Consider the following 26,324-nt stretch of genomic DNA (forward strand, 5'->3'; position numbering starts at 1 on the left):
AAGTCCTATGTTAAATGCCACATGTAGAGTTTCACTAAATTTAAATAAATCTACAGCAGAAAAACTGTTGTACCTAGCTATTCTTTTAAATTTATTATGGAATCTATGCTTCAACTTCCTTTATTATTTCAAATTAACATACCCAGTTTTAGAGCAGGTTTACTTTGCTTTAAACATCAGATGCACCTTTCAAAGGTATACATTATTTAAATATTTGTATACTGATTCATAGTCCACCACTGATTTTTTTTAGATATTTTATAGATATATCCTTATAAAACAATTTTTGGATAAAACATAATATAGATCCTGCTTTTGTCTATCTGTAGGCCATATACATTCTCACACAGTCTCTGTAAGAAAATTAGTCAAACAGGAAATTCTTTCCTGTGATCTTTGTGTAACTTTAAACGGAAATATAAATTAAAATATACCCTAAAATTATTCCTATTTCATTGGGCTGTTTCACATTTTCAGCATCTCATTTTTTCAAGTTTAAATTCTCATAAAAATATTGATCACTGCAAATCATTGTAAAGGACTGACAAATGGGAAATTAGCTTCTTACAATTCATAAAATCTTCATTAGTGGTTTCTACTCAAATCACTCAATATTACAGACTGCATTCCAATACCCCAATTGTTTAAAGAGCAAATTATGACCCAAGCAATTTAAACAGTTTCAAAACAGCTATTTTGGTATTTTGAAAACAGTGATTTGAGCAGACTACTGAAAATCATCTTCGTTTTCAATGCAATTCAAATGACTGAATAGCTTCCCCCAGGTCCTCAACAGAATTCACTGGTGGGAAAGGCCACAGACAGGTGTGACTCTCAGTTCATTCATTTACTAAATTCTGACAGATATCTCTCACTGTGAGTACGTATTCTTCTTAGCACCTTGTATACAGCACCTTACTTAAAATTTAACTATTATGAGTATAAATACTGTTATTTCAGGTAGTGTTTTCAACTTTATTTTGTGCTGACTGTAGAGCCTTACAGATAACTCCGTGTTTCACTTTCTCTTTACACAAAAAGAAAATTCCACAAATGTAAAACTGAGGTTAAGAGAAGATGTCTGAGCAATCTTCAAGACTGACTGCCAACCTCAGGGGGCTAATTAGGAGAGGAAACCTCATTTCCTACCTAAGCATGGATGGACCATCTCCATTATGAATTGCCCTACATGCATAACCCAGAGCCACCATTGGCGAGGAAGGACTCTGACAGCAGAGCTCATTACATGACCAAGGCACCTCTATTTTCCTTAAGCTCTAATTATGTATACCAAAAATCAGGGCTTTGCTTAGATTCAGCCATAAGTAGAGTTGGGACAGGGTCTAGTGATTCTTATCCCTCAAGAATTTAAAACAGGCATTTCCTGGTCCTGCCAGAAAGTGTGAGCTGTGTACACCCAACCAAGTGCAAATAGTACCTGGATTTAATTATTTCTTACTAAAGAAACACTGGTTTAGACTGTTTCCTTCTTTCATTCCTTTCTTCCTTCTTTCTTTTTAATAAAATCCTGTTTAGGAAAACACTTCAGCTACCAAATTAGATTATGAGGCATAAAATACATGGTCTGTCAAAAGTTCAGAACACAGGATCAAGTAATATTCCTGGGAAATAAGTCAATTTCATTTAAAAAATCACATTAATATTGTCAGTTAAAAATATTCTGTGAGCAGAAAATGATTCCATAATTCAGTGCTAGATTGGCTATCGTCATGTTTCTTCACTTTAAATTACATTAATGAATACATTATATATAAAGATAGGGCAATAATACTCACTGAGAACACAATTAGGCAAAAAAGCTTACTGAGTATTTTACTTATTTGAATACTCACTAGGGGACAAAGCACTTGTTGGCACAAAACTCTTAAGGAGATGTAACCATGTTTAATTATCCAAAATATTAATCCTCTTACAACTTCAAAAGGCAAAGATTCCAGTAATGCAAATATTTTTCTTTAAGCTATCTGCAAATCAGAATTCTGCTGAATCAAAACAAAACAAAACAACACACAACAGTAGAGTACTGAACCCACGGATTCCTGCTACGATGGCCATGTATCTAAGTCAGATCGTGTCATTCCACTACTCAAAGCCCACCAACACCACTCCCCCATCTCCCTCAAAGTAAAAGCCCAATCCTTACAATGGTGCACAGTCTCTTCCAGATCTGCCCTGCCACACCCACCTTACCTCTCCCACCTGCCCTTCTAATCCTGAACCTGGCTCGCTGTGCTCCAACTACACTGGCCTCCTCGCGCTCCTCAAGTGCTCCAGGCTGCTCTTGCCTTGGGGCACTTGCACTGTGCCGGGAAAGCTTTCCCTAGAAACTCTCGCTGCTCACCCCTCCTTGTTTTTAAAATCTGTGCTCAAATGTCACCTTCTCATGACACCTTCTCTGACCATCCTTTTTGAAACTGCAAACCTTTCTGACGTCCTGGCATTCCCTGCTTTATTTTCTCTAGAGTCCTCAGCAGTACCTTCCAACAGGCTATACAACTGACCTTTGTGTCAGTCCTTCTCCACCGGCACATGCACTCTGAACAGGCAAGTGTTCACCTACTTCCTTCAGCGCTGCATCTCTAGAGCTTACCACAGTGTTAGCACATAACAGGTGCTCAATTCATTTGCTTAATGAATATATGAATGACTCTTATCTTGTCCACTTGCTGATATTTAGTCAGTGGTATATACCACTGTTCTTCTAATCTCCAAGTCTAGCAAGTTTGGCATCATTCCGTCCCTTGTCTTTGGATTCTCTCTCTTTTTATTTATATTCTCTATTCCTATTATCATCTTTCTGGTTCAAGATTTCATTTCATTTCAGTTATTACATTAAGTTCTAAATTAGTTTCCCCCATCTAGGCTTTTCCCATGTGTGAAGAATGCTGTTAGGTCTAAAGGTTCAGATTCTTTACCCTAACTTCTCACTCTTCCAGAATACGGAATTTCTGCTTTAATCAGGCTTGCCTTCTTATAGTCTTGGGAAAAGGGCATATTTTCTCACTTTTGTCTGCACATCTTGCTCCTCATCCCTGGAATGCCCTTCCTCTTATTTCTGGCTAATTTAATTCCACTCATTACTTAAAAGTCAATTCAAGTCCAATGTTTTCCATTAAGTTTTCCCCCGTGGCTTCCGTTCATGGATTTCCCTTCTCTAAACTGCCACATATTTAAACTCATTTCCAGTTTAGCACTTAATTTTTTGCTGATTGTTTTAATTATAATTGCTCTTCCCAGTTGTCCCACAACCAGGAATAGAAATACCATGTTTCTGTGTGCCTAGAAGAGTGGAATGTTTGCTTAATAAAGAGGCACACTGCACTTGCTTAAAAGAACAGATTATAGATTCTTAGAGGGCAAATGTCTCACAGCATCTTCATACTCCCTAGTTTCTATATTGTATATAAAGAAACTCAGGAAATAATTATAGCATTTAACTAAACTGAATGATGCTTCAGGTTACAGTATGGCCTAAAACTACATTATATTGGAAGTTCAAAATCTAGCTCTTCTCCACCCAAGTAAATAAAATAAATGTTCTCCCTGGCTAATGAGCACTTAGAAATTCAATTATTTCCTACTTTGCCAAGAATATACAATAGTATTTCAAATGTCACCTGGGGAACTGAACACATGGCCTCTTGATTCTAAAAGATTATGCTCTATACTCAGTAACTGGCATCAAATCCATACCTTTGTTAGTCCCTCATATTTTCCATAATCGGTACTCTTTAGCCACTCCATCAGCTTGGCATATCGGAGCAAGTCTCTATGAAATGGATGATGATTAGGTAAAGTCAGTTCAACAGAGTGCTGAGCAAGAGTTGAACTCTGATCATGGCCCTAGAATGAGTAAGTAAGTAAATAAATATCATAGACAGTATAAAGAAACATTGTTGTAACTAAAAATTCTAAACAGTGATCAAATATGGCCAAGCAAAACCAACAGCACATAGAAAAATAAGAACTGAGTACTTACTTGGCTTCTTTTATCATCCTGTGTATGTGAACTGAACACCACCATTGAACAGTCATAAACACACAAGAGTGGTTCTCTGATAAATCAACTACTTGTTTTATCTTCTCAAGGAGTTGAGAATGAATGTTTTAATCAAGCTTGCCTCTCCCATATCATTTTACAATTTACTAAGCAAATAAATATCATGATACAAACAGTATTAAGAAACACAGCAAATAAGGAAGTCATTCAGAACAAATTGTCTACATCTATGGTATTTCCATTGGAGTCTACAATATTTAAAGCAACAAATGAAAATATATAGGATATAGAATTTCGGAACTAGGAAGGACTACAGATGACTATAACCTGGGCTTTCCAGGATAACCCCTAATAATAATGTAATTTTAATTTTCCCAATGATCTGTTAAGCAAATAAATATATGATTTTGTTTTTCATCCTTGACATGACTTATATAAATTAATAAGTTTTCAAACAGTCTGAGACAGATAATGCTTTCTGACTTTTGTTTTAGAGTATATGGAACTAGTAGATCATCTGATCCAATAGAAAAATTGAAGAACAAATTGAAACTCAAAGAGTTAAGTGATTTGCACAGGTCACACAGGAGGAAAGCTAGAATCTGAACCTTAGTCATCTGAGTCTCACTTCTGTTTTCTTTTAAAAACATGTCAAACAAAATCATTTTAACCAGACTCAAAAATTGCCAAAGGTCAATACAAACATTACATTAATGTTTTCTAATGGCCACATCAGAAGGATGACTGGGATTCCATTAAATCACAGATATTAGACACTAGGCATAAATAGATATTATAGTTTTAAGTCTGCTAAGGTCTCCAAATTGTCTTAACTAGTTACACTGACTAAAAGCAAAGAACATTTGACAAAACTGTTATAGCTTATAAATGTTTTTCAAACATTCTGTCTTTATTAATAACAATATTAGATATCTTTTCATTATCCCAATCTTCCTCATTAATTTTTCTCAATGACTTAAGACTCAAAATCATTGTTTATTTTCTTCTACAACTGTGTACTCAGACCATTACATGTTAAGTTATATTATTTAATTTAATGTCAGGAAAGCTCTTCAATTAAAAACCTTCACTTCTCCTGCAAAATGGAAGAGTTAACATTTATAGAGGATTTTACAGTTTACAAAGATCTTTCACATATATTACTATTCAAAGCTTTCTTTTGCAACAGCATTTTAAAGATCACCATCATTTGAAAATTCACTGATATAAAGAACATCATTACCTTCAAACTATTACTATTAAGATAGATTAAATGTTATTAGTGTTAACAGAAAGATCTTAGAGAAAATGGTTCCAAAATACCTATAGGAAACAGGAAAATCAAATACTTAAATTGTTTAGTTCAATCAATAATATAGAGGGACTTCCCCCGTGGTCCAGTGGTAAAGAATCCACCTTCCAATGCAGGGGACAGGGGTTCAATCCCTGGTAGGGAAACTAAGATCCCACACGCCGCTGGGCAACTAAGCCAGTGTGCCGCAACTACTGAGCTTGTCCGCCTCAACAAGAGAGCCCATGTGCCACAAACTACAGAGCCTGCACGCCACAACTACAGAGCCCATGTGCGCTGGAGCCCGTGAGCCACAACTAGAGAGAGAAAACCCGCACGCCACAACTACAGAGAAGCCTGTGTGCCACAATGAAGAGCCCGCATGCCTCAACAAAGACCTCACGTGCCACAACTAAGACCCGACGCGGCCAAAAAAAATAAAGAAAATAAATTTAAAAAAAAATAGAAAACGATCACATCTAGAACTCAAATGTGCTAGGAATTTTATTCTTTATATATTTTTAAAATTAAGACATTGTTTAAAGTTTCTTATTATAAATAAGTAAATTAGTAACAATAACAATACCATGCTAGGTTCTTTATATATATAAATTCTAATCCTTATAATAACTCTGCAGACTACTCTTCTCCTCATTTAAAAAATAGCAAAACCCTATTATTAACATAATTTAAAAATAATATACTATATTTTTTCCAAATTAAGCTAAAACAAATACGTTTTCTAGGAACTTAGTGAATTATAAATTTTCATTAGTGTGTATGTATATATAATATATATTATTATACTATAATAATATGTATTATTATAATATATAATATATATTAATATAATATGTAATGTATATATAATATATATACATATACCTGGAATTTATAATAAAATTAGCTAATTTTGAACACTTTACTAAAACCAAGCACTGTTCTAAGTGCTGACCATATAACAACACATTAATCCTCATACCAACCCTATGAAGTAGGTATTTTTATTATCCCCATTCATTTGATAGGGCAACTAAGATGGCACAAAGAGGTTCACTTGCCCAAGGTCACCCAGGCAGCAGAATCAGGATTTGGAATCCAGGAAACTTGGCTCCAGCATCCATACTCTTAACCACTATGCTTTACTGCCCTTCTAACAGAAATGACACATTCATGTTAAATACTGAGCAAATTTTCAAGATTTGGGAACTCTTTCTATGTTATGGCATGTTTATTTTTATTTTCTTAAAGGAAAAAGAAAATATGAGCAAAGTTTCAACAAATATGAAAACCGATCTTAAGTAATCACAGTCCTTTCTAAGTTTTTAACCACATCAACCTATGTTTAGAAGATTGTGAAATGTGCTTAAGGAAATAATTTTTGTGGCATGAACTGAATATTGTTGGTTTATTACACAGGTTTTATTTTGCTATATGATGTTTCTATAAATATATGTTGAAAGAAAAATTTCCAAATTTAAGCATATAGCAAAACCTCCCACAACTTCAGTTTTTTCCTGGCTGTACTTTTAGCTCAGTGCATAATTGGTCTTATCATGTTGCTAAAAGTGGAGCACAGAATCATGAGGTCTCTGTAGAACCAAAGGGGGAAAAGGGGCAGAGAACAGTTATCCTTTCAAGACAAATCTTTCAAAAAACCAAAAAATTTTTTACAATGACATATCCCTTCTGCAAATATTTCCTCAATTTTATTAGCCTTAATTTGATTGCCTGCTTCCAATATCAGAATCCTAATTAGTGTAACTGGTCTGATTCCCCCAGATGAATATATTTCTAGATACATGAATCCCTAGTAAACGTGTAAGTTATGGGTAAGAGTCTATCATTTCAATGGAAGCTGAGTATGTAAAAAGATCTAAAAGAGCCAAAAAAATCTGCCAATTGTTAAAAATATTACTCATATTACAGTAAGAAGTGAATATTAAAAACACATTTCAAGTTTCATTAAAATATAGCTATGTGGACGTATTACTGTGAAAGTTGCATCACAGAGAGTGTGCTCTGAATCAGTGATTCCCAAATATGAAGATGTTCTCACTGGCCCGCAGCAATAAGAAAACAAGAAAAGGATGGGAGCCAGTTTCTCATAAAGGTAAATGTATTAATTTAGAAAGTCTGAAATTATGTTCTTCCTTTTTTTTTAGTACCAAATGTCATTTTAAAAATAAAACGATAGTGAAAGCAGATGGAGATATTTCTTTTTTAAGGTTTTTACTTGGTAAAATAAATTGGTGACTTGGTCAGTTTCCAAATTTAATTTTATTGATGTGTGAATTTTAAAAAGACCAGAAATCAGTGCTCTTAAATCGCTGTTATGTTGTGGTCATTAGATTATTTCCACCAGATTCTTCTGTACAGTAGTTATATTATACCTATACATTTGCTATAAATTGCATTGCAAGAACTCTGTTCAAGACTTGTCTTAATCTGTGATGCCATATCTGACTATTTAAATCCTCAGTAAACTCACTTTTGATTAAACCTCTTTAGCACTTATACATATGAATATTATGTATATGTGGCTATACAACTAGCAATTTAATATACAAGCATATCTCATTTTATTGTGCTTTTACTGCGCTTTGCAGAAATTGCATGTTTTACAAATTGAAGGTTTATGGCAACGCTGTGTCAAGCAAGTGTACTGGCGCCATTTTTCTAAGAGCATTGACTCACTCCATGTCTCTGTGTCACATTTTTTTTTTTTTTTGCGGTATGCGGGCCTCTCACTGTTGTGGCCTCTCCCGTTGCGGAACACAGGCTCCGGACGCGCAGGCTCAGCGGCCATGGCTCACGGGCCCAGCCACTCTGCGGCATGTGGGATCTTCCCGGACCGGGGCACGAACCCGTGTCCCCTGCATCAGCAGGCGGACTCTCAACCACTGCACCACCAAGGAAGCCCCTTAAGTCTTATTATTTAAGAAATAACATTTTGTAAGGCCACTGCTGCCATAGATATAGTGATTCCTCTGATAGACCTGGGTAAAGACCACTGAAAACCTGTTGGAAAGGATTCACCACTCTAGATGCCATTAAGAACATTCGTGATTCATGAGAAGAGATCAAAATATCAACATTAACAGGAGTTTTGGAAGAAGCTGATTCCAACCCTCATGAATGACTTTGAGGGGTTCAAGACTTCAGTTGAGGAAGTAACTACAGATGTGGTAGAAATAGCAAGAGAACTAGAATTAGAAGTGGAGCCTGAAGATGTGACTGAATCGCTATAATCTCAGTTAATGGATTTTAACGGATGAGGAGTTGCTTCTTATGGCTGAGCAAAGAAAGTGGTTTCTTGAGATGGAATCTACTCCTGGTGAAGATGCTGTGAAGACTACTGAAATGCCAACAAAGGATTTAGGCTATTACATAAACTTAGTTGATAAAACAGTGGCAGGATTTGACAGGACTGACTCCAGTTTTGAAAGAAGTTCTACTGTGGGTAAAATGCTATCACCAGCATTGCATGCCCCAGAGAAATTGTTTGAGAATGGAAAAGTCAATCATTATAGCAAACTTCATTGTCTTATTTTTTAAAATTGCCATAGCCACCCCACTCTTCCGCAACCACCACCTTGATCCCTCAGTGCCGTCAACATCGAGGAAACACCCCCCACCAGCAAAAATATTATGACTCATTGAAGGCTCAGATGATGGTTAGCAATTTTTAGAAATAAAGTATTTTTTAAATTAAGGTGTGTACATTTTGTTAGACATAATGCTATTGTACACTTAATAGGCTACAATATAGTGTAAACATAAATTTTACATGCACTGGGAAACAAAAAAATTTGTGTGACTTGCTTTATTGAGATATTCATTTTATTGTGGTGGTCTGGAACTGAACCTTCAATGTCTCCAAGGTACTCTGTATACACTGCTGTAGAGCTTTAAGTACATTACTTTAAACACCTCCTCACAAGCATCTTGAGGGTGGGAGTCATTTCTTATTCTTATATATGGATGACACTGAGTACAAAACAGGCATGCAATAAAAATCTGGTGACTGACAAAGAGATAAACCATAATATGGTAATCAAATTTTCCCAGCTAGTGTGTCCCACAACCAGGAATAGAAATACCCATGTTTCCCAACTCTTTTGCTAGGTGACACAATGCATTAAATTTAACACACAGAAAATCTCTTTTCTATACTTGGGACATTGTCCTCCACCTTCTTCAGCACATTCTAGGTTGTTGCAACATTCTGGTTTTCAACATGCATTACTCACATGTAACAATACATATTAGATTTTCAGAACTCGGAAGCATTCACTTTAAACAAAGCCATTAGTTTATAAGGCAAGGAAGCAAAATCATAAACAGTAGCATGTTACAACAAACAATTAAGGGTGCAGAAAGGATTATCGTTTACTGACTAGTATTTTCAGTACCATCTACAAGTGTGGCCTGTATCACTGTCAACAGGATTATTTTTAAAAACTAGGGAACTGTGTAGAAATAGATATTATTGAAATAATAGTGTAAGTAAAATGTGCATTAGTATTTCCTACATGATTTCTAGGTTTACTTTTTTCTTGATGCTTTTCACGTCAAGTAAAATGTTAAGAGAGTCTTCCCCAATTTCCCCCTTGCATGCTTAGTTAGATGGCCTTCCTTTATGCTCCCACAGTACCACTATCATAACATATACCCCCCCTCAGTCCATCAGTCTATTATATCTCCCTTCTCTAGACTGTGAGTGACTTGAGGGCAGAATCAGCCTCTCATCTATTCCAAGTAAATGTCTGGTATGCATCTCTAATCACTTGGCAAATGATTTCTAAATATATGAAGGAGAAAGTGAGTGACTGATAGAATGACAGGAAGAAAGGCAAGCAGACTGAGATTAAATGCTTTTTTGGCCTAAATAAACTTTTTGTTATGGGACATTAAAAAACTGCTATAAATATGGTTAACAGGTAGCTTAAATCAGTAAATTATAATCTATAAAGATTCTGCTGCTGTTAAGTTTAGTAAACTTTACAGAAAAAAGAAAAGAATCAAAGAAGCTGGAGCCAAAGTTGATGTACTCACAGGCACCGAAAGAAAGTAGGACCTGTTATAGAGTTGAAGGAGGGCCTGAGTAAACTAATCAGAAATAAAATATAGTAAATACAATTGTTTTAGAATACTACAAAGTGAAAACAAAATAAGAATCTAGTATTTCAGACAGCATTTCTTGATGAACAGAGTTTCCCTCAATTTTTTTTTTGCCCAATAACCCTATTAAAATAAAGGAGATGAAAAATATATGAAACCTAATTTATTAAAATGCCCAGATATTAAAATGCCTTCTATTCAAATCCCTCTAAGGTACCCTTAATAATATTATTAGCATTATTATCATTGCCACAACCTTAATTATAATATCCCTTTCCATATAAAAATGCAAAGGGTTTATATAAGATTAAATCAACTGGAATTTACAACTGACTTAGTCATTTTTCTCATATATGTAAGTACATGAAGCCAATGAAACACTTCAAACATGGAATCAAGTCCTAGTTCTCAGTATTCAAAATACTAAAAAATAAAACAAGCCAAACAGTAAACATGTTAACAGGTTTGGACTTATTTTTATAAATAAGAATGTCTAAATGGTATATGCAACATGTAAGCATAGTTATTTAAAACTCAGGGAGTTTTAGCTAAAAGGAACTAGACTGTCTTCCTAAGGAGGCCACTGAGGCCCCAAATACATCTACGAGCAAATATGCGCGTATTTGCTTGTAGATGTTATTTACAAATATTAAAATTTAAAAATATTAAAATCAAAGAAATGTGTGCAGGAATATACTGTGATCCCAATTAAACACATTAAAATTTTTTCTGGGAATTTAATTTTAAGCTAATATATATTATTTTTAAGTTAATATATATATAAACAGGTTACAGGAACATGCCGGTATTAATAATAAAATAAAATTACCTGTTGAACAAAAACATTGTTGAGGTGACTGGCTAGTCTCCGGGCAAAATGCTCTCGCAAATCACTGAAACGCTGCTGTTGCTGTTTGACCGCCAGAAGCATGTCATGGCCTGAAATCATAACATTTTTTGACTTATTTAATGCGTAAAAAGAGTTCCTCGATGTTTAATGAATACCTTTATAACAGTATCCATATTTCAGTTTTGAAGAACCCAAAGTTTTACTGGTTTATTCGTATGCTTTGTAAAAGAAAGGTAAAGGGAAAAAAATAGTATAGCACAGTGGTTCTCACAGTGTGGTCCTGCCTCAGCATCATCTGGGAACTGTTAGAAATATGGATTCCAAGGTCTCAGCCCAGACCTACTGATTCTGGAGGTGGCACCTGGCAATCTGTATTTTCGTAAGCCTTCTAGGTCAGTGGTCCCCAATCTTTTTGGCACCAGGGACCAGTTTCGTGGAAGACAATTTCTCCACAGATGGTGGTGGCGGGGATGGTTCAGGCGGAATGCGAGCGATGGGGAGCGGCAGATGAAGCTTCGCTCACTCGTCCGCCGCTCACCTCCTGCTGCGCGGCCCAGTTCCTAACAGGCCGCGGACCAGTACCAGTCGCAGCCCCGGGGGTTTGGGACCCCTGCTCTAGGTGATTCTAATGCAAACTCAAGTTTTGGAACTGCTGGCATAGCAAAACCTTATGTCATCTACTTTGTGCCAGGTTCTATAGACAGTACTGAAGAAAAATCCTGGTGTTAACCAGTCATTGATGGTCAATCAGAAGGAACTGAAATGAAAAATTTCTTAGTGCTAATATGAATTATGTTTGATAATAAGTGAAACTTGTTTTAATAGCTAAGAATGTAACCCTAAACCACTTGCCCCATGCACTTCTTGTCAAAAGCTTTATACTAAGTCACAGGCTTAGTCTCAGGTTCTTGGGCAGAGTTTGTTGTCGTACCTGGTCGAAGAGCCACATTCATGCACTGCAGAAGGGCATCCGCGGCGTTGGTACAGGCCTCGATGCCCCTGGAGGAAGCAAGATCTCCTTCCTGAAGGGCCTTTATATGACCTTTGGCCAAGTCCATGTGGTTCTGGAATATATATAAATACACCGTTTGTACATGTACTCTTCAGGAAATTTACAGGTAAGATGCTACTCAATCCTGTTACTAGCTCCTTGGAATTTCAGTATTTTTAAATCTTGCTCTCCTAAGGAAATTAGAAAATGTTTACAAATGGGCTTTACGTATTATCATTAGATTTTTTTTATTGTTGTTGGTAACTTATAATCATGCTTACCACAAGGAACTCTATCTCTGATAGGAGTTTTACATTATTAGTGTTACTAAGATGAATCAGGTGGTTGCTCTCAGAGATCTGATCCATTTGTTCTTTTACACTTTGGAGCATTTCCTCATAACTGCTCAGTTTCAATTCAATCTGATCCACCTCCTTTAGAGCCTCGTCCAGCAAGTTCATTAGGATGTTTACTTGCTTTTCGGAGGCCATGATTGACTGGATGTTGGCCTACAAAGTTAAAAAGATAAGTAATACTTTGTATTCTTCAAATGTGTAAAAGAGGTATAAAAATGAAATATTGATAAATCTCTTTGACAGCAGAGTAACAAAGGTTGACATACACATTTAAACATCTAATTTATCATTTTGTGTTTACATTCCACTTTTTTACACAGTATTTCAGGAAAGTACACTTTTCCTTATATCAAGGTTAGGGACCATACCTCAGTATTGCATATTTCTGCAGACTGAACAAGTAGGGCTCTGCCCCACGATGTATCATCAGTAATGGTATATTCTCATTTCTATAAATTAAGTGGCATTACACTATGTCATCTCTGATACTTCTTCCAACTCTATTAGCTATAAAAATTTTCTATACTCTGTAATATTTACATAAAACCCTAAACAAAAGCAGAATCATCTATGTTAATACCTTAGTCAAGAGGGTAGCAGTAGTATGCCAGCCTTTGAAGAATTCATGGAACTAATTTATAACTGTTGTATGATTTCTACTAACAGGATGTGGAAGAGCCTGTTGCCATAAGATAGCTCCTTCTATGGTATTCTTTCTTTTCTCTTTCATTTGTGACTACTTTTTTTTCGAGGCAAAACAGTAACAAACCACCATCCCTTTATTAATGTTTTCTAAATGATTCTGACTATTGATTCTGAATTGACTGAAATATGGAAGCTTTCAAATACAAAATTAAACTGCAAAGTAATATGATGACTTGCAACACAGATGCAATATTAACTAGAAGATAATACAAATCACTAAGCCACATTAAGAAGGCAGATAACACAATATGAGGAAAAAATTTGGAAAAGGAATTAAAAGAGTATCATTGTACAGTTGATGTTATAATTTCACATGTGTTATTTTATACACTATTCATAATAACTCAATTGTAGGTGCAGCCCAACTGTAAAGGCAGTAGGGCTCAGACCCACTGACATCAAGCAGCAGAGATGGGCTTGAACTGACCCAGGACAATTTCTACTTTAACATCTTGAAGTCTCTTCTAGGCTTTACTTCCAGAGGGTTTTATAGATTTGTAAGCTTGGACTGTTCGTGTAATCTCTAGGCCTGAGTTCAATCACATAACTTCTGTACCTTTCATGTACCTTAACATTCTTTAAGTCTTTAAATATTTTTTATTCTCTGAGGATTTTTCTTAAATGCATACCTTGTCTAAACAAAATAAAAAACCCCCAAATGTTCCCATTTTAGGCTTTTCTCACAACAGAGGTGCTACCTGCAGCTTTTTACTTTCTAAAAAAAGTAGATAAATAAAGATACAAACTTAGAAATTTGCATACAAATGAATAGAGTCTATTCCAAAACATTTCAGCAGGGGACTCAAACATCCTTTTCCCCTGGCTCTCTGTTTTCACCACACTATCTTGCTCTCTTTGGGTACATGATTCACTTCTTTCAGCCCAATTTCTCTCTTTCTAACCTGTACCTTTTTTTTTTTCCTTCAAACCACAAAAACGCTATTCTTTTGCATTGAACTATTCTGAGGTGTTTCAGAGGCTGGGGGAATCAACCCTCAAGTTGGTTTCAGGCTGGCTACTTTTTACTTCCATCACTTCAAATCAAGAAGCTCCCCAAATCCAGAACCTCAGCCAACTGCCTTCATTGGCCTATTAGGAATGGTTGTCTTTTGAACAAGAACAGTGAAAGACTGATGGCAGCTGGTAATGCACTTATAGAGAAAGACAGCAATAATCACACTACCCAGGCTTAAGTGCTCAGGCAGTAAAATATGAACATCACCAGTCTCCTCAATTCACTACACACACATCACTAATCATAGATTACAAGAAAGGCTTACCCCATCTAGCACCTGCAGCTCTCTGGACAACCTTTCTGCAAAGGCCTCGGCATTTGAAATTGCATACTCACAGCCTTCCATCATTATCTCAATATCCTGCTCTTCTCTTGCATTTAACTCTTGGTATTCATCCACTGCTTCTTCATCGCCTCCTGTCACACTCTGATTTTCTCCACTTGGAACAGATTCTTAAAGAGGGTAAAAATTAAAAATAAAGTAGTAAAAAAAAGTAGGATGGACAATAGCACTGTACTTATAGGTAAGGTCAGTTATAAGCACAGGTCACATTTAGTGGCTGAAAAATAGGAAAAAATGATTCAAAATATATGAAAAAAAACCCTTATTATTATGAAGAACTGCACGTGTTAACATAATTATTATAACAAAAGCATGCAGTCTAATTCACTGATTTGTGTTAAAATAGGCTTTAGTCACAGTTTCCCAAAACATAAACTATAAAACAAATACAAAACCAGAAACAAAGCATGTGTGCAAGACTAACCTTTCCCCCTACCTGAAGTGACTGTCGCTCTAACAAAACAATGATTATGAGTTCGGGACACATGAAAAATAATTCGCTTCCCTTTTTTTCCCAGGTAACATTTTCTTCTGTTATCTTTGTTCTTTTTGTCTTTGTTATGTTTTTTTTCTCCAAATAACTTTCAATTGAAATTTTAAAAATGCATCTACAATTCACAATTTATTTTGGGCACTGAAAATATTAACTGAATTTTCCATTTCTTTAAAAATTTTTCACATGTGTTAATAAAATTTCTAAAGATCAGCTAATAGAAACTTTCTCAGTAACTGTATACTGTAGTAAGAAGAGCAACAACTACACGGCTGAGTGAAATTACAAAAATTTAAACTGTTTTCCTGCTTCAAAACAAAAGACCATGAGGTCAAATCTGAGATGCTTTCTGGGTAAATGTCTCAGTTCAGTTTTTTGAGAGAATACACTCAGCAAGTGGGATTTATATAAATCTTGAGGTTAAGAGAGGTAAAATGAAAAAAATAATTTTTACCCCTAAATAAACCTCGAAACAAAGTCATTGATTTTCATCAACTCATGTGACATGTTAAAATCACAAACATTGGATGTTTGAAATATTCATTATTTTGTATGAAAATGAATATTTGCATTCAGTGTGACATATGTTCATTTGTCCTAGAACAAAAAACACCTAATTCAAAGTAACAAACAGTTTACTCTTAAGAATGGCAATTAGGCCGATTTAGATAATGTCCCAGAAAAAAAAGGAGGGGGTAAACTTTTGGTACAGGCAATTACAGATTACAGTATATAAATATAAGTTCCCTACAGTAGCATCACCGAGCTCCTAGTCCTTTGAGACAGTCACTGTGGAAATGTTAAACTGTCATGTGTGACAGCTTCTTAGCCACTAGGGGGCAGGGAATGCCTAAACCATTCTGTACAGCTCCTTGCACAAGTAAATATTTAAAAATAAACAAATATTTTAAATGATCATAACTGCTTCAGAAGTATTTTCTCTTCCATAAAACAGCCCTTTGGAAGTCAATAATGAATACTATCATCGATTTTTATTACCATATGGATTTTGTAGTAATATACTTTTCCCTGCACACAATTTCATAAAGTATGCAACCAACAGTACATAACAACGTCAAGTAATAAAAATCTATGGAATAGAATAAGAAGAAAAGGTGTTACGCACCTTCTGTAACTTTAGGCAGTTCTGGAGAGTAAAAAGGTATGAAAAAAGCAGAGGAAAGTAAGCAAAGAATATTAGCTGGCTAGAAACGTACACAGGTTTAAATTTTAAAAATACTACCCATATTTCATTCGAACTTCATGCTACATTAAAGCTTAAAAGACAATGTCAAATACAACTACAAACTGGAAATATCCACAAGAAGCTAAATTTCCAGTGTTCATTTTTTTAATTCATTTTCTGACAGTGACTAAAAATACATTTATCTTTCTATTTTCTCTTAGTCATTTATGAAACAGTACTGCCGAGTCCTTGGAGGAGAAAACTGGGAAACAGATCACTTCCTGGGGATTGCTTATAGGTCAGTTGTGACTCATGCGTTTAGTCTAGTTATTTTCACTCAAGGCCCAAACCTTTACCCAGACACTCCCTCACAATGGATTAGTCATAAAACATTGTTAGAAAGGACAAGATGGAAGCAGTTTAAAAAAACACACACGATCATCAGTTCAAGCTGGCTTTTAAGGATTCAAGTCAAAGATTTAAAAAAAAAATCTGGCTGCAAGAAAGAAAAAGAAAAGCCCAAACAAAAACTTCACTCTACTTCAACTGCTAACAAGGTCCTGCTTTAAGAACCTTATTCTACTAAGAAGCCCCAATTATTAGCACGAACATTCAATTGTCACCAATAAAAACTACTAAAGCTGCTACTGCTAACATTCCCAATGAACAGTCTTACTTACTTGAATGATTACTTAGCTCTTAAAAGGAGATGTTGATAATTTCTCATTTGTTTTCTAACATAACCCAAAGCTTAGAGACTTTTTTTTAAAAAATGGGAGTTAGTGGTCATGATTTTAAAGTCCAGTAAAACATTAAACAAGTTTATGGACATTAATAAAGCTACTATATGAACTCCATTAAACCAAAGCAACAGTTACTAATTTATAGAAAGTGATTTTCAAAATGAGCTCCTTAAGGATCTCAGTATTCTTAAAATTGATCTCAATTAGGTAATATTTATAAAAATAAAAATGTCTACACCTTCATTTAAGGCCCTGAAAAATTAAATGTCTTGTCTTTTTTTAAAGCTAGTCACCTCATTCTCAAAAAACAGCAATACTCTTCTCATTGATTTTGGTAATATTCCTTAATGAGGTAAATACAGGTAGGTATGTACTTGCCCATATTGTTGACTGAATGAAATATATTGGTTTAAAATACATCTCAGGCAATAAGTAACATCTGGAAACACATCATATTCAAAAACAGAACAGAAAGCTTATGAATCATTCACTGATCAGAATGTTCAACCCTGAAATGGTTAAAAAAAAAAAAAGAAAGCTACTCAGAACAAATTAAGCCACTATTCAAAGCATGGAAAATTACCATAAATTTCTTAAAGGTTATTCCCTCAACACACTCAACCAAGACACTGGAGGCTTAATGTTGGCGAGATGGCAACCCTGAGGGCTCCGACACAAGGCCAGCCCCACTGTAGGGAGAAGCATGTGGCCTGAGAGATGTGACTTGCCTCTGCCAGTTCCAAGCATCAAGCCTGAAACCAGTAATGGCCTCACTAATTAATAAGTGATGGACAAGAATACTACATTTAGGGAGAGAAAGATAGATGACCAAACAGCAAAGGAATTAAGTAAAACAAAATGGAGAAAGGACAGAGGCAAGTGACTAAGTCAAAGAATAGTCTGAAGCATCTGAAACTGCCATTTTTATAGGTCAAACTGGTTGAATACTGGCAATTTCAGATGTTTCACTTGACAGAACAGAAGCTTCTATTTTGAAATGCTAATATACAACTTAGGACAAATCTAAGTTTTCTTTCTAATATATAATTTAGAACAAATCTACTTTTTTTTTCCTCAATAAAGGGGCAACAACTCTGTCCACCTGCTGTTACTTCAATTGCTTTCTTTGAGATAAAGAATACAACTCAAATTGCATCCCCAAGGCACACAGAACCCATCTTCTCACAATGTGTATGTCTTCATAAAAGATATTTTAAAAGAAAAAAACCTCATTGTATGTTTTCAACAATTAACAGTAGAGTTTTTGTCTTATAACACAAAATAATCCCTAGTAATATTCCTGAAGACACACTGATCTAAAATACCCTAATTAAGCTCACATCTTAAGACTTTATCCTGATAATAGAATAATAATTGTTAATATATAATTGAGTTCTTACTATATATCTGGCATTGTTCTCATCATGTTCATATATTAATTTAATCCTTAAAACAATCCTATGGAGTCGATACTATTATTATCTCTGTTTCTGACATACGAGAAACTGAAACATAGAGTAACCCAAGGTCACACACAGCTATAGTAAGTGACAAAGCCAGTATTTGAACCCAGGCAGTCTGACTCCAGAGTTGTTTCTTAAACACTACACCTACACTCTACACAAAAATACAGCTACAAGGATATTCATCTCAGAGCTGTTTAAGATAAGCAAAGATTGGAAAAATTTTTTAAAGTGATTAGTTAAAAAAATTACAGTATATCCAATACAATGGAATACTATGGTGCCATTAAAAATAATGTCGGGGTAAGTGTTTAATAACGTGGAAAATGTTCATGAAACATTATATGAAAAGGCATGTTAGGTAGCAACATAAATTTCTTTATTTAAAAAAAAGCATTTCAGTATGCATAGAAATGCACAGTTATCTCCGAGGATTAAGTTTATAAGTGATTTTCATTTAATTTAATGAATCAGTTTTCTATAATGAACAAGCATCACTTCTGCAATAAGAAAAACTATCTTAAAATTCCTTTACAAAAAAGATAATTCAGAGTTTTAAATACTTTGAGTAATGCCAAATTATATATTCACTTACAGATATACCTGATTTTACATATACATTTTTATTTAACTTTACCTTCCAAAAGCTGTGAGCTAACATTGACAAAATCAATTTTCTTCCGGAGATATCGCTGGTTCAGTTTCCAAATGCATGAAATAAATGCATTCTTTTCAGCAGTGCTGCTGGCAACCCATTTATATATTTTTTCAAAATGCAAATCAAATTCAGGATTTTCCTGAAATAAAAATATACAAAAGATATTGTTTTTGATCATATCCTCTTTTCATTATTGTAAAATATATATTTCAATAAAACAAAAAGAAGTTGAAGCTGTTGTTGGAAAAAAAAATTACCATTACAAATCTACTAAAAGGGGGACTTCCCTGGTGGCACAGTGGTCAAGAATCCGCCTGCCAGTGCAGGGGACACAGGTTCAAGCCCTGGTCCGGGAAGATCCCACATGCCGCAGAACAACTAAGCCCATGCACCACAGCTACTAAGCCTGCGCTCTAGAGCCCGCGAGCCACAACTACTGAGCCCATGTGCCACAACTACTGAAGGCCTCATGCCTAGAGCCCGTCCTCCACAACAAGAGAAGCCACTGCAATGAGAAGCCCATGCACTGCAATGAAGAGCATGAGAAGCCCATGCTGCAACTAGAGAAAGCGCGCGCATAGCAACGAAGACCCAACGCAGCAAAAAAAAAAAAAATCGACTGAAAGGATTTTTCCCTCACTGAAACTGGTAATGTCAGCACAAGCAAAACTAAGTTATGTCAATATAATGTCATACCTAAATAGCTACACAAAGAGATAGTCTCCAATAACTATAAATAAATCAAAATGAAATTCTACTCGAAATAGATGAGATGGGGAATAGATTAGTGGTTGTCAGGAGTCAGGGATTGTTGAGGGGAGGAAAGAGGATGGGTGTGCTATAAAGAGGTAGCTGAGGGAGCTCTTTAAGGTGTTGTAATACTTCTGTATCTTGATTGTAGCAGTGGTTACATGGACCCGCACATAATAAAATGGCAAAGAACTGCGCGTGCACGTGCGCACGTGCGCACACACACGCACACGCGCACACGCACACACACAATCGACTAAGTGACTTGCAGAGAATGGTTCGGAGAATTCAATTTATAGCACAAATTTTGTGTACCTCTCAAAAGAAGCTGGATTAAAAACAACATATTATTCTGGTAATTTCCTTTCTATGCCCCTTAGGTCTATGAGTGAAAGTATAGGATGTCTGATGGCCTGTGGCTCAGCTTCCTAGTTTATAAGATGGCAATGGTTTCTGGTTTTGATGTGGACCTAATTTTTCTTTTTAAATTGCCTATGGGGTTTTACAGTTATACTTTTTCTTTGATAATGTGCTATTATTCACAGCTGTGAATCTTCTCATTATAACATGTGAGAAAAAATACAATCTATACCCTAGTGTGATTTCCAAGAACAAATGAGGTGAAAAGCAGGGACTGCTCCTGTTTACAATTCTGAAAATACAGAACAATTAAAGGTGTCTCAAAAGTAAAAAATACAAGCCTTTTAAGGTCATTTCAAATGAAAAAGAAGTTCAACTGGTGTGAGAGAACTGCACTATGCTTTCTACATGTCTCTTAAGCCACATTACAGAAATATTTTCATGCCTTGATATTCTCCCTTGAATTTAGAACTACTTGACTACTGTATAAAATATGGAAACATATGGATGTATACTTTCCTTCACATCCAAGGAATTAAAAATAGGCTCAAATGTTTTTAATGTTCTATAGAAGGCTAAACATGTATTCAATTAACTTAAAGTGTTATTTAGGGGGAATAAAATGTAATAAAGACCATAAGTAGGCAAGGAAAGTGATATGACTTTCACTGTGAAGATCTGGGATAATTTAGGGATCAAGACTTACCTATGGTACAATCATATTACAGTAGCATGGATGTACTAATGAATTTATAGCTCAATAAGCAGAATTAAAGTGACAAAAGATTAAAAACTTTCACTTATAACGAAAAGGTAATTGCATTATAAGTTGGTGCAGCCACTATGGAAAACAGTATGGAGGTTCCTCAAAGAACTAAAAAGAGAGTTGCCATATGATCCAGCAATCCCATTCCTGGGCATATACCTGGACAAAACTATAATTTGAAAAGATAAATGCACCCCAATGTTCACTGCAGCACTATTTACCACAGCCACGACAGAAAAACAACCTATATGTCCATCGACAAATGAATGGATAAAGATGATGTGGTACATATATACAATGAAATACTACTTAGCCATAAAAAAGAATGAAATAATGCCATTTGCAGCAACATGGATGCTACTAGAGAGTATCATACTAAGTGAAGTTAGTCAGACGGAGGACAAATACATATGATATCACTTATATGTGGAATCTAAAATGTGACACAAATGAACTTACCTGTGAAACAGAAACAGACTCACTTACATAGAGACCAGACTTGTGATGGCCAAGGGGGAGGAGAGGTGAGGAAGGGATGTACTGGGAGTTTGGGATTAGCAGATCCAAACTATTATACATAGAAGAGATAAACAAGGTCCTACTGTATAGCACAGGGAACTATATTCAATATTCTGTGATAAACCATAATAGAAAAGAATATGAAAAAGAATGTATATATATATGTATAACTGAATCACTTTTTTGTACAGCAGAAATTAACACAACATTGTAAATCAACTATATTTAATAAATTTTTTTTAAAGAAAGGTTATTGTGGACAAGGATGTCCACTCTCACCACTATTCAACATAGTTTTGGAAGTCCTAGCCACAGCAATCAGAGAACAAAAAGAAATAAGAGAAATACAAATTGGAAAAGAAGAAGTAAAACTGTCACTGTTAGCAGATGACATGATACTATATATAGAAAATCCTAAAGATGCTACCAGAAAACTACTAGAGCTAATTGATGAATTTGGTAAAGCAGCAGGATACAAAATTAATGCACAGAAATCTCTTGCATTCCTATACACTAACAATGAAAGATCAGAAAGAGAAAGTAAGGAAACAATCCCATTCACCATTGCAACAAAAAGAATAAAATACCTAGGAAAAAACCTACCGAGGGAGACAAAAGACCTCTATGCAGAAAACTATAAGACACTGATGAAAGAAATTAAAGATGATACCAACAGATGGAGAGATACCATGTTCTTGGATTGGAAGGATCAATACTGTGAAAATGACTATACTACCGAAAGAAAACTACAGATTCAATGCAATCCCTATCAAATTACCAATGGCATTTTTTACAGAACTAGAACAAAAAATCTTAAAGTTTGTATAGAGACACAAAAGACACCAAATAGGCAAAGCAGTCTTGAGGGAAAAACACAAACTGGAGGAATCAGACTCCCTGACTTCAGACTATACTACAAAGCTACAGTAATCAAGACAATATGGTACTGGCACAAAAACAGAAATATTGATCAATGGAACAGGATAGAAAGCCCAGAGATAAACCCACACACCTATGATCAACTAATCTATGACAAACGAGGCAAGGATATACAATGGAGAAGACAGTCTCTTCAGTAAGTGGTGCCAGGAAAACTGGACAGCTACATGTAAAAGAATGAAATTAGAACACTCCCTAACACCATACACAAAAATAAACTCAAAATAGATTAGAGACCTAAATGTAAGACTGGACACTGTAAGACTCTTAGAGGAAAACATAGGAAGAACACTCTTTGACATAAATCACAGCAAGATCTTTTCTGATCCACCTCCTAGAGTAATGGTAATAAAAACAAAAATAAACAAGTGGGACCTAATGAAACTTCAAAGCTTTTGCACAGCAAAGGAAACCATAAAAAAGACAAAAAACAACCCTCAAAATGGGAGAAAATATTTGCAAACAAATCAATGGACAAAGGATTAATCTCCAAAATATATTAACAGCTCATGTAGCTCAATATTAAAAGAACAAACAACCCAATTCAAAAATGGGCAGAAGACCTAAATAGACGTTTCTCTAAAGACATACAGATGGCCAAGAAGCACATGAAAAGCTGCTCAACATCACTAATTATTAGAGAAATGCAAATCAAAACTACAATGAGGTATCACCTCACACCAGTTAGAATGGGCATCATCAGAAAATCTACAAACAACAAATGCTGGAGAGGTGTGGAGAAAAGGGAACCCTCTTGCACTGTTGGTGGGAATGTAAACTGATACAGCCACTATGTAGAACAGTATGCAGGTTCCTTAAAAAACTAAAAATAGAATTACCATATACCCAACAATCCCACTACTGGGCATATACCCAGAGAAAACCATAACTCAAAAAGACACATGCACCCCAATGTTCATTGCAGCACTATTTACAATAGCCAGGTCATGGAAGCAACCTAAATGCGCATTGACAGACGAATGGATAGAGAAGATGTGGTACATATATACAATGGAATATTACTCAGCCATAAAAAGGAACAAAACTGGGTCATTTGTAGAGATGTGGATGGATCTAGAGACTGTCATACAGAGTGAAGTAAGTCAAAAAGAGAAAAACAAATATCATATATTAACGCATAGATGTGGAACCTAGAAAAATAGTACAGATGAACCAGTTTGCAGGGCAGAAATTGAGACACAAATGTAGAGAACAAACGTATGGACACCAAGGGGGGAAAGCAGTGGAGAGGCGTGGTGGTGGTGGTGGTGTGATGAATTGGAAGATTGGGATTGACATGTATACACTGATGTGTATAAAATGGATGACAAATAAGAACCTGCTGTATAAAAAATAAAATAAAATTCAAAAATTCAAAAAAAATAATTGCATTAGTATTTATAAAGAAATCTAAGAGTCTTGGCAACTCATATGAAGCTTGACGGGAAATGATCTCTTCCCTGGGAATATTTCACATAATGCCATAAAAGAGGCTGACTGCACCAGCAGCAACACTCACACAAATCAATGCGTGATGCAGGGACTTCCCTGGTGGTGCAGTGGTTAAGAATCCGCTTGCCAATGCAGGGGACACGGGTTCGAGCCCTGGTCTGGGAAGATGCCACATGCCGTGGAGCAACTAAGCCCAGGAGCCACGACTACTGAGCCTGTGTGCCACAACTACTGAAGCCTGTGTGCCTAGATCCCGTGCTTCGCAACAAGAGAAGCCACGACAATGAGAAGCCCGTTCACCGCAATTAAGAGTAGACCCCGTTCACTGCAACTAGAGAAAGCCCGCGCGCAGCAATGAAGATGCAACACAGCCAAAAATAAATAAATAAATAATATTTTTAAAAAAATTATTAATGTCTGATGCAAAATGGCTAATGTTAGGCTATGTATAAAAATATTATGTTTTATATCCATATGTAGCGTACACACACCAAGGTGCCTGCATAAAATGAAAAAACTCCATTAAGCAAGTCAGCAATGAGGTGTCAGCTGAGGAAAGCATTCAAATAAGCATTCAGCAATGTTAGTGAATTACACAAGTCAACGGGGTTATGAAGTGTGGAACTACTGAAGAGAAAAAGGCTTTTTAATAAAGGTGAATTTCTAAAAAGCCTTTCAAGTATTTTGTCTTAAACAGAAAATCTCTACTCTTGATCCTTCCCATAATAACAGAAATTATTAAATAATTGAAGTGTTTTTTAAAATCTCATTTTCATGTTCTTTCCAAATACATATACATGCACCCACATTCAAAGCACCTGTGAGACCCCGTTTTCCACATCCCCCATTTTTCTAAAAACTGGGTGCTTTTTAGGAATAAAGCAAAGGCCCAGTTTGCCTAAAATATTTAAAAAACAGGCATTCTCTACATTTTGGAAGAAATCTCAACTCTACAGATATGCAGGACTCTCCTAAAGCTGTTTCTGCTTCATTAAAAAAATCTTCTTGCACCTGACTCAACTGCCTGTCATGCTGTCCAGCTTTTAGTTCCTCAGAGGTTTGTACCAGGTCAGCATAAAACCAGACTTTTATTTTATCAGACTGCTCTACAAAGGTAGTTTTCACTTCTTTGTGCCTTTTTAATCACTGTATGAGACTTGTAGAGTTCAGTCAATGGACACATGTAGTTACAGTACTGTAAGCCTTGCTATCAGCCCCATCCACAGTACAGTAGATGTGGTGCAAGGCATTCCCTAGAGCTCTGGAGGTGCCTCTGGGCTGCAGAGGAAGATGAGGGGGAGGGTTAGAGAGGCTGAAGAGGAAGAAGCACCTACTTTAACCTGAGGGGGTCTACTTTATTTCTTTTTTTTTTTTTTTTTTTTTGCGTTATGCGGGCCTCTCACTGTCGTGGCCTCTCCTGTTGCGGAGCACAGGCTCCGGACGCACAGGCTCAGTGGCCATGGCTCACGGACCCAGCCGCTCCGCGGCATGTGGGATCTTCCCAGACCGGGGCATGAACCCGTGTCCCCTGCATCGGCAGGCGGACTCTCAACCACTGCGCCACCAGGGAAGCCCTATTTCTTTTTTTTTTTAAAAAAAAGGGTATTGCTGTGAAAAGCCTTGAACTGTCAGGAATAAAGGTGGCCCTTTATCACGATTATCGTATTATTCAACTTTCCTGGAGTTTGAGTGTGACTTAAGGTGTAAGGTATCTTATTAATATCTTATTTAATATCTTATTTAATGTCTTATATCTTATTCTTCAAAGTCCTTAAAATAAGGGGTGAAACTTACTATCACTGCCATCACTTGAGCCACAATATTCAAACCACAGCTTCAGAGGGCCAGCTTGGCTGCCTCAGCTGGTGATTCTACATTATTTTTAAGGACTACCTAAGGAAGATTCACTTTGGTTATATTTTCTGTGATTTCTGAACTAGGTTTCGCCAAAACAATGATTTTTTAAAAAACTACTCACACAACACACCACTTTAAAATCCATACTAATTTATGGATTTTATACTAAGTATACCTAATCTAAATACAGAAATGTACAGTCAAGGTTATTTTGCTCTAGTTATGTAGCCTGTGAACAAACATAATTGTAGCTAAAAAAAAAAAGCACAAACAATGAAACAAGCTTACATACATACTTATTTTAAGTAGCCTGAGAATGAGAAGTGAGAGAATGGAAGGTTGGATAATACACTTTAGACTAATTGCTAGTTAGGTGGTGAACTACTGGGTCACAAAACAAGTTTAGATCATCTTAGAAGACAACATACTATGTTATAAAATG

The 26,324-nt window shown here is 35.8% G+C and overlaps 1 protein-coding gene across 10 annotated transcripts in view; it reads right to left on the reverse strand.

Annotated features, from left to right (window-relative positions):
* Positions 1–26,324, reverse strand: part of EXOC1 (exocyst complex component 1) — a 61,369-nt gene that overhangs the window by 26,501 nt on the left and 8,544 nt on the right. For 4 of the 10 annotated variants that reach the window (XM_049709144.1, XM_049709146.1, XM_049709141.1 and 1 more), the window contains exons 4-11: positions 19,219–19,378; positions 16,316–16,336; positions 14,619–14,806; positions 12,559–12,786; positions 12,218–12,350; positions 11,266–11,375; positions 10,371–10,424; positions 3,715–3,864 (exon numbers count right to left, since the gene is read on the reverse strand). In XM_049709144.1, coding sequence (XP_049565101.1) covers positions 3,715–3,864; positions 10,371–10,424; positions 11,266–11,375; positions 12,218–12,350; positions 12,559–12,786; positions 14,619–14,806; positions 16,316–16,336; positions 19,219–19,378 — 1,044 coding nt within the window. The remainder of the gene's footprint in view (positions 1–3,714; positions 3,865–10,370; positions 10,425–11,265; positions 11,376–12,217; positions 12,351–12,558; positions 12,787–14,618; positions 14,807–16,315; positions 16,337–19,218; positions 19,379–26,324) is intronic. The other 6 variants (XM_033425366.2, XM_033425364.2, XM_033425367.2 and 3 more) reach the window with 4 other exon arrangements.

The sequence above is a fragment of the Orcinus orca genome, chromosome 4, assembly GCF_937001465.1.
Source record: "Orcinus orca chromosome 4, mOrcOrc1.1, whole genome shotgun sequence".
NCBI classification, from domain to species: domain Eukaryota; kingdom Metazoa; phylum Chordata; class Mammalia; order Artiodactyla; family Delphinidae; genus Orcinus; species Orcinus orca.